At 41.9% G+C, this 13015-nt stretch overlaps 1 protein-coding gene across 1 annotated transcript in view; it reads left to right on the top strand.

Annotated features, from left to right (window-relative positions):
- ofcc1 (orofacial cleft 1 candidate 1) overlaps positions 1-13015 on the top strand; it is a 239258-nt gene that overhangs the window by 196031 nt on the left and 30212 nt on the right. The window contains exon 20 of the mRNA XM_052114721.1: positions 10659-10841. Coding sequence (XP_051970681.1) covers positions 10659-10841 — 183 coding nt within the window. The remainder of the gene's footprint in view (positions 1-10658; positions 10842-13015) is intronic.

Here is a 13015-nt window from a genome sequence, read left to right on the forward strand (position 1 = left end):
GGAATGAAACCCATGAAGCATTGTGAATGACACAAAGTAAAACAATGAAAACGTTATTTAATTTAAATTTGTTCATTCTAAGTATAGAAACAATATGTTTTAATTATATTGCAAAATATTTAAATGTATGCAAATATATGTTTATTAAAAATAACAATGAATTTTCCCACCTCCTACTTGGAAATACTAACTGAAACACCCCACGAGGTCGGACATCCTACATGTGAAGTCAGTGTAGATTGACCAACCCAGATTTTGGCAAGAAGTGTCATTTTATGTCATTTCCAAGATGGCAGCGACCAATGAGAATAAACCGGAGCTGGGTTTTGTGAAACATAAAGAATAAACCTTTTTAGTGATTTCACAGCAAAAAACTAAAAAATTATGAGTATGAATATGTAATGAACAAGAGGATGTTCAGAATAATTATTTGTGTATTATTCAAAGTTTTCCCCTATTTTGCAATATAAATACTAGATGCCAGTTAGCTAGCATCTGGAAGGCTGTGTGTGTATTTATGCGTTTGGTGTGTGTTCATGTGACCGTGATGTGTGGTTGAATGGAAGTGTGTAATGACTCAATTACGTCATTCACAGTGTGTAATGGGAGAGGACAGTTGCTGCAGAGCTCTTTTGGCGTGCTTTGTTTGCAGCAATTCTCTGATTGGTGGATATTTCTCTTCTGGATCATGGGTAGTGTAGTTCTTCACCAGGAGTTCCACTGTTAAACAAATTTAAAAAAAAAAAGAATATGAAGTAACATGGATTGATGGCTTTAACAGAAGCATATCTATTAAAAACCTCAGAGCTCGCAGTAGGTCAGTCTTAAAATATGAATTCCCTGATTAATTAAAAAAGAAAAAGATTTTTTCTTCTGAAATCAGACTGTTACACTCTGCCTGTATGAATAAGTCAAGTTCCTTTCTATTATCGCAATAGCCATGAATAATGCATGTAAGATGGTGACTTCCATAGCACCAGAAAATGGTATGATTTAATTAACAAGTCCATTTGATTCGCAAGTGAATCCATTAAATATTTTTTAACCAACAGTGGCTTATTTATTATTAGTAATATTATTTTGTATTTTATTTATTTATTTATTATTTTTATAACCCTTAAAGGAATATTCTGGGTTCAATACAAGTTAAGCTCAATTGACAGCATTTCTGGCATTATGTTGATTAGAAAAAAAGAAATACAAATTGTGTGTATATATATATATATATATATATATATATATATATATATATATATATATATATATATATATATATATATATATAATAGAATGACAAACATATTCTGCTGCTGTGTGAACACTCCCTATGAAGCAGAACTATATATTCTTCTGCATCTGTCCAAACCAGACGTGAAGCGCTGCGGTGCTGAGCACGATCAGTGAACATGCTTTGAGTTTATGTAATTTTCTTTGTGATGCTGTTATGAAAGCGTTTGACGTGTCCTGTGACAATTCTCAATGTGTACTCTCTCAAGGCAGCCTGTATTTAAGAAGTGTCTAATTACACGAGTTAAAGACTCGCCATCTCCTCACTTGACCTGTGTTTAGCCAACAGACTTAACTAGTTGGAAAATCACGGCACGAGTACACAGCGAAATTAAAGTTCTCCTTGGTTCTGACCCTGCCTGACAAGACCTGTTTATCCAGAGGAGTCATAATTACAGAGTCGATTAAGAAAAACTTCTTGCTGAAAGAGGGAATAGAAAGAGAGTCATGTGGTTATTTGGTCTCTGCTGTGAGCTGGGCTGAATTTAGGCCTGTTCTGGGCCTGTTCCTTCTTACAATCTAACCTCAATCTGTTTCTCATCTCAGAGGACGCTTTCCGATTTCTCAGTCTTATTGGTCATCCAGACCATATGGGCTGAACTTTTATTTGTCACAGTGTATTTTAGACAGCAGTATGAAGTAACTATGCTATGTGTGCTTTAAAGTGATAGTTTACCCAAAAATGAAAATTCTCTCATCATTTACTCACTCTCATGCCACCCCAGATATGTATGACTTTCTTTCTTTAGTAGAACACAAATTTGGGTTTTTAGACGAATATTTCAGCTCTGTTGGTCCTCACAATGCAAGTGAATGTTGACCAGAACTTGGAAGCTCCAAAAAGCACATAAAGGCAGTATAAAAGCAACACATAATGAATGTAACATTGAATGAATGAACATTACATTTATATACCGCTTTTCTGACAATACACTCAAAGTGCTTTAAACAGTGAACAGTAGACTCTCCTCAGCCACCACCTGTGTGCAGCATCCACCTGGATGATGTGACGGCAGCCATAGTGTGCCAGTACTCTCACCACACATCAGCTATTGGTGGAGAGGAGAGAGTAGAGTTATACAGACAATGAATAGAAGATTCCAGTGGTTTAATCAATGTCTTCTGCAGTGATCCAATCAGTTTGGGGTGAGAATAAACCAAAGATCTCCTGCTCTCTATTTGTCCTTAAATATAAAAATTTATTCAATATATTGCGCAGATCTCTGGAATTCTTGATTGTGATTGGTCAATGACATCATAATTTACAGAGTCAAATACTTTTGCGTAGTGAGGGTTAAAATGTATAATTGATCGTGGATCCAGGCAACTGATTTTTTACATAGCTGTATTACATTTAGGTCTCTCGTCACTCCGTGCTCTTTTATTTTTTTATGGCATTCTAAAATAATTTAACTCATATGAATATTTTGTGTCAAATTATTTATGTATTTAGGAAGTGGCCATGTAATATAATTGATAGAGTTGTCACTCTAAAATGTATAATCAAATTAATTACATGAGATACCATATAATTAATCTAATTAATCAAATTAATAACAGACATCAATATTTGCTTAGAAAGTCCTCCCAAAAAGAAAGTTAAAAAAAAAATCAATAATTTTGTTTAAATAAAAGTGGTGTAACCATCCAGAAAAAGAATCAATAAATAAATATATTACTAGTATTAAAAGTAATGTAATTAAAAGTGAATATTCATGTTGGAATTAGTAACTTGGAATGAACTTTTATTGTTATTGCTTAAATAAATAAATTGAATAAAAGTCATGAAACAATTTCAATTTGAAAAATGTTGTCCACCAAATCAAAGTTATGAGCTTTACTTTCATTCCTATAATAATAATAATAATTATAAAATAATAATATGGTTTGCGTTGGGGTCCTAATCACCCTGTCAGGGTTTATTATGTAGTGATGACTGAATGATTGTTCATTCTCCTTTTATAATGTATTTTATCACATATTTGCTTGATTACAAAAAAAGAAAGAAAACTACTGCGTACCATGATAGTTATATTATTAAATCGTGATATCAAGGCTCTTTGATATATATTATTCTACTGGATGATTACTTAACTAATGTACCATGATATGTATGATACTGCAAGGTACTTCAAAGAATGCTATGGGAGAGAGAGAGAGAGAGAGATTCTCAAGTCTTTGCACAAAGCATGCTGTAACATTGCATTCAGTGGATATATAGTGTGCATGTGTGTATCTGTGTGTTTGTGTGAGGTCAGAAGGTGTGTGCATCAGCACTGACAGTCGTGCGTGAATCTGGCCCAGTTGGTTGAGAGGCGCAGCGATCTTCACACATCAATGCATCTCAGATTCATGACCTATATATCATGTTACACGCTCTGCTTGTTTGCTGTGTTCCTCTAATAGAGCAGTCAATGCATTACAGGTACAACACACACAGAACACACACAAGTAACACACCCAGGGAACATACACATGGATCAGAGCCATCTGATGTCACACTACACCTGCTCAGACACCCATGATCACATTTTATATCAACATAAGGGCTTTGGTTATATTCAGAATGGGATATTGGGGTACTGCATACTGCACAGTAGACACTGTACACTGCTTTCTTTCTTTTTTTTAATAGTATGTGAAATAGTATGCACTATGCAGCCATTTCAAGCAATAGTATGCTACATTGCTGTCACCTGAATTCATTATGTTGCAAGTTTATTTCAGCAAGTGGTGTCTTAAAATCAAGTGGAAATGCTGTTCTCTACTGATTTTACTTCTATAATGGCTTGTGAAATGGGCCTTTGCTGGTGGTTGGAGCGGTTTAAAAAATATACTTTGTGACATCAGTGAAAAAGTAATTTCAGATGCAGAGTAGGTTAATACATTTTGATCAAAGATTACAGACAAACAATTGTCTATTGATGACAATGTGACAATGTGGTCTGCAGTATTGTTGTGATACAAAACAATTATCTGCATTAGGCTTTATGTGATTCAACAATTTTGCCTCCATTAGTGTTGCCTTAATACAAAAAATTGGTCTGCGTTAAGGTTGTTGCGATATGAAAATTTTGTCTGCATTAGCAGTGTGGCGATACGGAAATCTGGTCTGCCTTAGCGCTGTCCGGATATAAAAAAAATTGTTCTGCATTAATGAATTTTATCTATGTTAGTGTTGTTTTATACAATAATTTGGTATGCATTGTCATGATATGAAAATTTGGTCTGCAATAGCGTTGTCGAAATATGAAATGCAAAATTGTTGTTGCGATATGATACGTTGTTCCAATACAGAAATATGGTCTGCATTTGTATTTGTTTCAATGTGAAAATTTGGTCTGCATTAGCATTGTAGCGAAATAAAAATTTGGTCTACATTAGCATTGTTGCAATACAATGTTGTCTGTATTAGTATTTGTTGCAATACGAAAATGTGGTCTACATTAGCATTGTAGCGATACGAACATTTAATATGCATTAGTATTGTCACGATACTGACACTTGGTCTGCATTAGCATCCTCACAATACGAACATTTGTTCTGCATTATCATTGTCGTGATATGAACATTTGGTCTACATTAGCATTGTCATGATACAAACATTTGGTCTGCATTAGCGTTGTTGCAATACAGAAATATGATCTGCATTGGTATTTGTTTCAATGTGAAAATTTGGTCTGCATTTGCATTGTAGCAAAATAAAAATTTGGTCTACATTAACATTGTTGCGATACTGAAATTTGGTCTGCATTAGCATTGTCATGATATGAACATTTGGACTGCATTAGCGCTGTCGGAATATAAAAGAATGGTCTGCATTAACATTGTGGTGATACGAACATTTGATATGCATTAGCAATGTCACGATACATACATTTGGTTTGCATTAGCATTGTTGCGATACAAACATTTGGTCTGCATTAGCATTGTCATGATATGAACATTTGGTCTGCATTAGCATTGTTGCGATACAAACATTTGGTCTGCATTAGCATTGTCATGATACAAACTTTTGGTCTGCATTAGCATTGTCGCAATACGAACATTTGGTCTGCATTAGCATTGTTGCATTACGAACATTTGGTCTGCATTAGCGTTGTCATGATATAAACATTTGGTCTGCATTAGCATTGTTACGATACAAACATTTGGTCTGCATTAGCATTGTCATGATACAGATATTTGGTCTGCATTAGCATTGACGCAATATGAACATTTGGTCTGCATTAGCATTGTTGCATTACGAACATTTGGTCCGCATTAGCATTGTTGCTTTATGAACATTTGGTCTGCATTAGCATTGTTGCTTTGCGAACATACCAATACCAATTTTGATACCACAACAAAAACGTCTAGCAAAAGACGTTGTAACCTCCGTTCCCTGATGGATGGAACAAAACATTGTGTCGAATGAAGCGACACTAGGTTTCTTTCTTGAGAGCCTCGCGTACCTCTGAACTTGAGAAAATGCCAATGAGAAATTGTCCGACAGAATTTTCATGTCCCTCCCCCAGACATAAGGGTATAAAAGGAGGGAATCATGTGTCTGACCATTCAGGTTTTGCACTGAGGAGCCAAGAATAAGATTTCCGCCATAACAGTGGCTTGGTTCAGCGTCATGGCCGTGGGGACACAACGTCTCGTTCCCTCCATCAGGGAACGGAGGTTACAACAGTAACCTAGACGTTCCCCGTCTGTCGCTCACTTCAACGTTGTGTCGAATGAAGCAACCCTAGGGGTCCCTATTCAATCATGCCATGTGCTGAAACCACATACATGTGCTGCTGATGGAAGAGCGGGCAGGCAGTTGCATGCCAAGGTGACAGGCTGCGTCAGACTGCACGTACCCTTCCCCAACACCCATAAAAATCATCAGAAACTTTTTAAGTTCCTGGCACCCCGAAGGGGGGAACAAAACAACATGCCAAACATGGGAGCAGACCGCGCATTTACTCTCTCTATGTTTCTCGCATAGAGTTAAAGCGGCTGAGGCCATCTTACCGCTATCACACGCACCGGGGAAGGTGTTCTTTTCCAACTCCTATTCTTTCAGGGGGGAAAGACCCTGCGGAGACCACCACCTGCCCAGTGGTGGAATACGTCACATGGGTTTTCAGGCCACATGTGGGAATAGCGTGGTGGTAAATCCTACATGCAGGAGTTGCTATAAACATGGCGACTGGGGGGCAGCGGGGACTGCCCAAGGGAGACGCGGGTCCGCCCGTAGGAGAACCGTACCATGGAAAATACACACAGGGGTATTAATCCACACAAGGGCCCATCCTGTGGAGCACCTATTACAGTACAGAGTAATTTTAGTACCCATAGTGGGTCTGGTCGGGGAATTCCTCTGCCAGATTTGCAGACCAGAGCACTAGGGAGGAGTCATCCAGGGAGCTGAGTTAGTGGGATCTCCTTGGAAGTACCCATAGTGGGTCTGGTCGGGGAATTCCTCTGCCAAATTTGCAGACCAGAGGGCTAGGGAGGAGTCATCCAGGGAGCTGAGTTAGTGGATCTACTGGGATAAGAGCGCACGTGTTCGCCTCAGTGGAGGGGAAAGGCGCTAGGTGCAAGCGCTACACCCAGTCAGTTGTTCCGCGTTACCGAGTTCTATCAGCTCGGGCCTGACAAAAGATGGGACAAGACCGACTCAACCCTGAGATTATAAAATCTCGTAAAGGTATTGGGTGTTGCCCAGCTCGCTGCTCTGCATATGTCTGCTAAGGAGGTGCCGTTGGCCAGTACCCACGAGGATGCCACACTTCTTGTCGAGTGCACTGAAACCTGCAAAGGGGCGGGCACAACCTGGGTGTGATAGGCCAATTCGATGGCATCAACAACCCAGTGGGAAAGCCTCTGTTTGGGGACAGCGTTCCCTTTCTGCTGTCCACCAAAGCAGACAAAGAGCTGCTCAGAACATCTAAAGCTCTGCGTGCCAGACACAGCAACGAAAAGGCTGGGTCTGCCTCCTCCTGAGGCAGCACTTGCAGGTTCACTACTTGGTCCCTGAAGGGGGTCGTAGGAACCTTGGGCACGTAGGTCGGTCTTAGGACGACACAGGTTTCTGCCGGACCGAACTCCAGGCAGGTGTTGCTGACAGAGAACGCTTGCAGGTCCCCGACCCTCTTGATGGAAGTGAGCGCGATCAGGAGTGCCATCTTCAAGGATAGGGCTTTGAGCTCGACTGATTCTTGCGGCTCAAAGGGGGTCTCTAAAGGCCTGCAAGGACCACGGAGAGATTCCATGAGTGGAACATATGTGACATATGATGCGAGTGCACGCCGCCTTGCCGATTTACAGTACATATACGCTATCGTAGCGGTGCTGTCTGATAGAATCCTCCACAGGGCAAGTATTACAGCCAGCAACTCTAGGCAGTTGATATGCCAACCCAGCTGGGGCCCCATTCAGGAGCTGTCGGCTGGGTACGATGAAGTAAGGGCTGTAGAAACCCTTATTCATCTCGGCTTGAGGGACAGTCTCTATTGTGTCTTTGAGTAAAAGGGATGCGATCTCCGCATGCAGGGTGTTGGAATCTTCGCTGTGCACCGAGGTAAAGCGGACGCTGGGGGCGGGGCCTTGTGAACTGAATCGCCTAGCCGAGTCAAGTGGTCCTGGCCAACCAGCATGACAGGTTGGGAAGAGAGAGCCATGCGTCCAAGCTCCGTGCGAGGGGCACTAATGGGACGATCATTTTTTATGTACCTGGCGAGGCTTCACAGCGGGGCGGGGCAGGTAGTGTGGCGTTGGGAGGCAGAAGCATGTCCTGAGGCTCTGTTGCTGAGAGAAGTCTCGAAGCACTTACCTTGCTCCGCACACCCAGCAGGGGGCGGGTTAGTGATTGAGGAGGAGGTCCTGTGTAGGCGTCCTCTGGACTCGTCAGAACCGGCCAGCCAGGGGGCACCAGTCGTGGGTCCGGATGCAAGAGGTACACATCCGTGGTGCCGGGACTGCTGAAGTGTGGCACCAGGTTACCATGAGAATGGCATTTGCAGGCCAGGTGACCCAGGGAAAGAGGAAATTGCTCTATTATTGAAAATGTGGGTACGGGGTGCGCCAAAGAAAATACCTTTAAATAAAGATTCTCCTCCCGGCCCTCCACCGGGTGACAGAGTGGTCTGTCTACCAGCTCCAGAGCAAACGTCTCGTTCCCTGGGTCTCAGGAAAGCTTGGGAGTCTTCCGGATCCTCGAGAATGTTCGGGAGACGAGTGCTTCCTGCGGGGCACTCAATGTTGGGGCTGAGCTGCCTGTCGTCTGGAAGCCGCAGGAGGATGCCCTCGGCGAACAGACAGAGCATGGTGGGGCATGATGTGGGAAATGGCCTCTGTCTGCTTCTTCACTGCTGAGAACTGCTGTGCGAAGTCCTCCACGGTGTCACCGAATAGACCGAACTGGGAGACTGGGGCATTGAGGGAGCGTGCTTTGTCCACGTCCTGCATCTCAACCAGGTTCATCCAGTGTCCACACTGTGATCTTCATGGCCCTGAGGCCGAGGTCATTCGCTGAGCACAGTTCCTGCAACACATCGGGGTCAGGACTACCCACGTGCAGATCTTTGAGTGCCTTGGCCTGGTGAACTTGCAGGAGGGCCATGGCATGCAGGGCAGAAGTGGCCTGTCCAGCGGCATTGTAGGCTTTGGAGGTCATTGATGACGTCATCCTACAGGCCTTGGAGAGGAGCACCGGTGATCCCGCCAGGTTGCTTCGTTCTCGGGACACAGGTGTATCGCAACCACTCTGTCCACCTGGGGGACCTCCGAGTATTCGTGGTAACCCCGAGTAACCCTGCCATCAAGGGTAGTGAGAGCAGATGAGCGAGCATATCGGTTGCGGGCAGTGAAAGTTGCCCTCCACGACCTCGTCAGTTCATCATGCACCTCTGGGAAGAAAGGAACCAGCTTTGAGTGGCGCCAGGACCTGAGGAACCAATCGTCTTGCTGTGAAGGCTGTGGGGAGGACAGAGGGTTCCAGTCTAACCCCACGCTGACGGCGTTCTGGGCATGCTTGTCGGCCATCTGGGCATCAGCCTCAGACTACGTCAGACACGGAACACTCTCCGATGAAGCGGCGAACTCATCATCCAACTCGAGAGAGATTATGCAGACTGGCCGTGAGGCGAGCCTCTCTCACCTTGAACCTGAACGGAATTCAACGAGTGTGCCGGGGGCCGGGTAGTTCGTGGGGATCTACCTAGCGAAACAGAGCCTGCTGTCATCCCCAAATCACCTCCATCGCCAGCCGGGTCATCTTCAATCCCATTGGAAGAAGGAGCAATGCAGGTGGTGGCTGGAGTGGTGTTCCTCTTTAAGAAGGTAAGTCATGACCGCAACGTTGCCATGGTGAGGTTCTCGCCGTGAGAACACGAACTGTCCACAAATGCTGCCTCGTGCGATCACTGCCCAGACACACGAGGCAGTGTCTGTGACCATCAGGACAGAAGACAAATCGGCAGCATCCAGGAACTACACAGGGGCGAAAGGGCAGCTTTATGAAGACGTATGCTGAAAAGGATGTTCAACACCACTGTGTATTGCTCTTTTAGAGATATTAAACTCTTTTAGAAAAATATTCTCTTTTAGAAGCGCTGTCGAAGCATCCAGGGGCAAAGCTGCATTGCCAGGCAGAGAAGGAGAAAGCCACTGATATGCGCCATAGATTCGACAGCATATGCTCTACAGAGATGAGTGGAACAGTAAGTGACTGCAGCTCACTGATCACACAAACGCTCTGCTCCGAAGAAAAATTCTGAATGGACAGATGCATGATTCCCTCCTTTTATACCCGTATGTCTGGGGGAGGGACATGCAAATTCTGTCTGCCAATTTCTCATTGGCCTTTTCTCAACTTCAGAGGTACACGAGGCTCTTAAGAAAGACCCCTAGTGTCGCTTCATTCGACACAATGTTGACGTGAGAGACAGACGGGGAACTGATATGCTATTGAAATAAAAATAAAATAATGTTCATATTGAAAAATCTTATAAAAACAGTGGTGGATTGCTTTCAAATATTTCTCAATTACGTAAGAATGCTTAAAGTTTGAGTAATTATTCAAGTTAACAGTTAGTATCCACTCTCGACTAATCCACAGATCTAATATTTTTATTTCAATCTGATTTTATTTTTAAACTTTTTATGTAAGCTTTTGTCCCATTAATTTACATTCAAATAAAACAAACCAACTGTGTTTATATTAATACCTCACCAAGTGCAGTTGCTTATTCATGCATGCAGCCGAAGCATCACAAGTGCTCCTTAATTGGTTACTGAACTGAGCTGGCACTTAGCGCTATGATACTATACTACTATTGGGGTTGTCTCTAACAAGATGTGTGTGTGTGTATGTTGGGGTTTATGTGTCTCAATAGGTAGCAGTGCATGACTACATCTGGACAGAGGAGGAGCCTGTTCCAGGATTGGCTCCGCCTGCTGGCACGTCCATCAATGGATGTGAGACCAGCACCCATCTATCCATCTACACACTCCATCTCAGCGGCCTACGCCAACATTACAGGCACTTCCTGCGACAGCCCGATGGAGCTATAATAGAGGTGGGAGCATTGTTGTCTGTCTTCATTGGAGGCTACATTCAGAGGCAGCATCCTAACTGCGATGGACACTCATGTAACTGATTTAGAACACTAAACATGGGTGGAAACTTAGCGTGTCACGCAAATACCACTTCTCATGTGAAGCACACGGGAGACTGCACAATTTGTTTAACATTATCATGTTGCTAGGCTAACAACTCAATACTCCAATAAGCATTATAAACACACACAAAAACACAAATAAAAAATTATAGTAGACTGATTTGTAAATGACCGCATGGCTGAGGGGAATATATTCACCCACAGCTCACATAGCAAATGCGTATTCGCTCATGAACATATTCCTCACACCCTGAATACATGCTAATTCCCTCTTCCTTTGGTTCATCTAGAAATCTATAATGGTATATGCTAACCTCCACCCGTCACTTCACTCATTATTAAACGCAGTTGAACAGCAGGGCGCAGACTGCCATCCAGATTGTTGTCTAATTAAATGTACCACTGATTCTGTGTGGGTACAACAGCAAGCACGTGAATTAAGACCACCCCACCCCCCCAGTATCATCCTAACACAATTAATATTTTAGAACTTCTGTGTCAAAAACAGCAGATTTATGCTACATGCACGTTGACAGCTCGCTCGCAGGCAGTGCGGTCGGATAATGGCGTCCTGAGCTGCTTTGTGACTGATGAGAGTGCCACCAAATGCATGGCATATTTATCAGTCTGAGGGGCGGCCCTGAAGACCCGCCCACATACACAAACACGTCAGTGATGATGCTAAATAATAAATGACTTAAGAAGCTGTGGAGAATTCCTGTACTTTGCCCATGTTTAGGAGACAGACGTTTGTGTACAGGCCATCATGAATACAGCAGTAAACTGTTGAGGAGTAAATAACTTAGTAACACTACTAACTTAACTACATTTATCAGTATTGTGACAGTAGTTCAGCTATTTTCACAATAGTGTCGCTTTTCCAGTAACGAGTGACGTTTTCCAACAATTAGTGGTGTAGCATCATAAAATGCTACATTTGTCACATTTTATTGAGAACGCAGCAATGGGGCTGAGGGAGTTATCAAACACACTCATGTAAATCATCTCTTTCTCATGAAGCGCTGAGAAAACTAAATCATTAAAGTAAGTTCTTTAGAATGATCTAGTTGACTTTGCCTTCTTTTTTAAGCAAAACATTGTTTATCACTATATTTCCATTTAGTTATACAGTGCAGGGCATTTTCTTGTTTAAGCAGCATAAATATAAGTATAAATTTAAGCTCAAATTAATGGTGTCACCCTTTTTTGTTTAATCTTTAAGAAAATTAACCATGGCATACAATGAACAATGGTTTTACCACAGTAATACTGTAGTATCCAAATAGTAACCATGGTTTTACTATAGTAAAATCACAGTAATCATGGTCATTTTGTGGTTCCAATGGTTTACTACAAGTACCCTGATTAAACTGTGCTGACTGGAGTGAAACCGTAGTTAATTTTCATTAAAGAATGTCATCCTAATTAAATATATCAGATGATATTATTGTCAGAACTGATTGCAAAATGTAATAGTATCATCTGATTGTTGATTAAATCAATAGAACTACCTTAATTGAACCAATTCAACTACTTTAAAGGGATAGTTCTCCTAAATTATTTACAACTCTCATCGTTTACTCACACTCATGCCATTCCAGATGTGTGTGACTTTCTTTCTTCTGCAGAACACAAATTAACATTTTTAGAAGAATGTTTCAGCTCTGTAGGTCCACACAATGCAAGTTAATGGTGAACAAATCTTTAAAGCCACCAAAAAGCACATAAAGGCAGCATAAAAGTAATCTATAAGACTCCAGTAGTTGAATCCTTGTCTTCAGAAGTGATCCATTTGGTTTGAGTTGAAAACAGACCAAAAAATAACTTGTTTTTTTACTATAAATCTGGACATCAGCAGTCTTCTTTGCGATCATGTTTTCAAGCTCTATTACATTTCCTTTTGCCTTGTTTTAGTGATGTAACTTTTCCCTGCATCCGCCATATTTGTGACATCAGCAGGAGCAAACAATGGCGATGATTGGAAAAACACGAAAAACAATATCAAGAAAATTTATTTTGATCCATGCCAAGTCCCAGCAAAAGTTCATACAAGTCTGAAGACAGCGCGAATA

The sequence above is a fragment of the Xyrauchen texanus genome, chromosome 42 (genome assembly GCF_025860055.1).
Source record: "Xyrauchen texanus isolate HMW12.3.18 chromosome 42, RBS_HiC_50CHRs, whole genome shotgun sequence".
NCBI lineage: Eukaryota > Metazoa > Chordata > Actinopteri > Cypriniformes > Catostomidae > Xyrauchen > Xyrauchen texanus.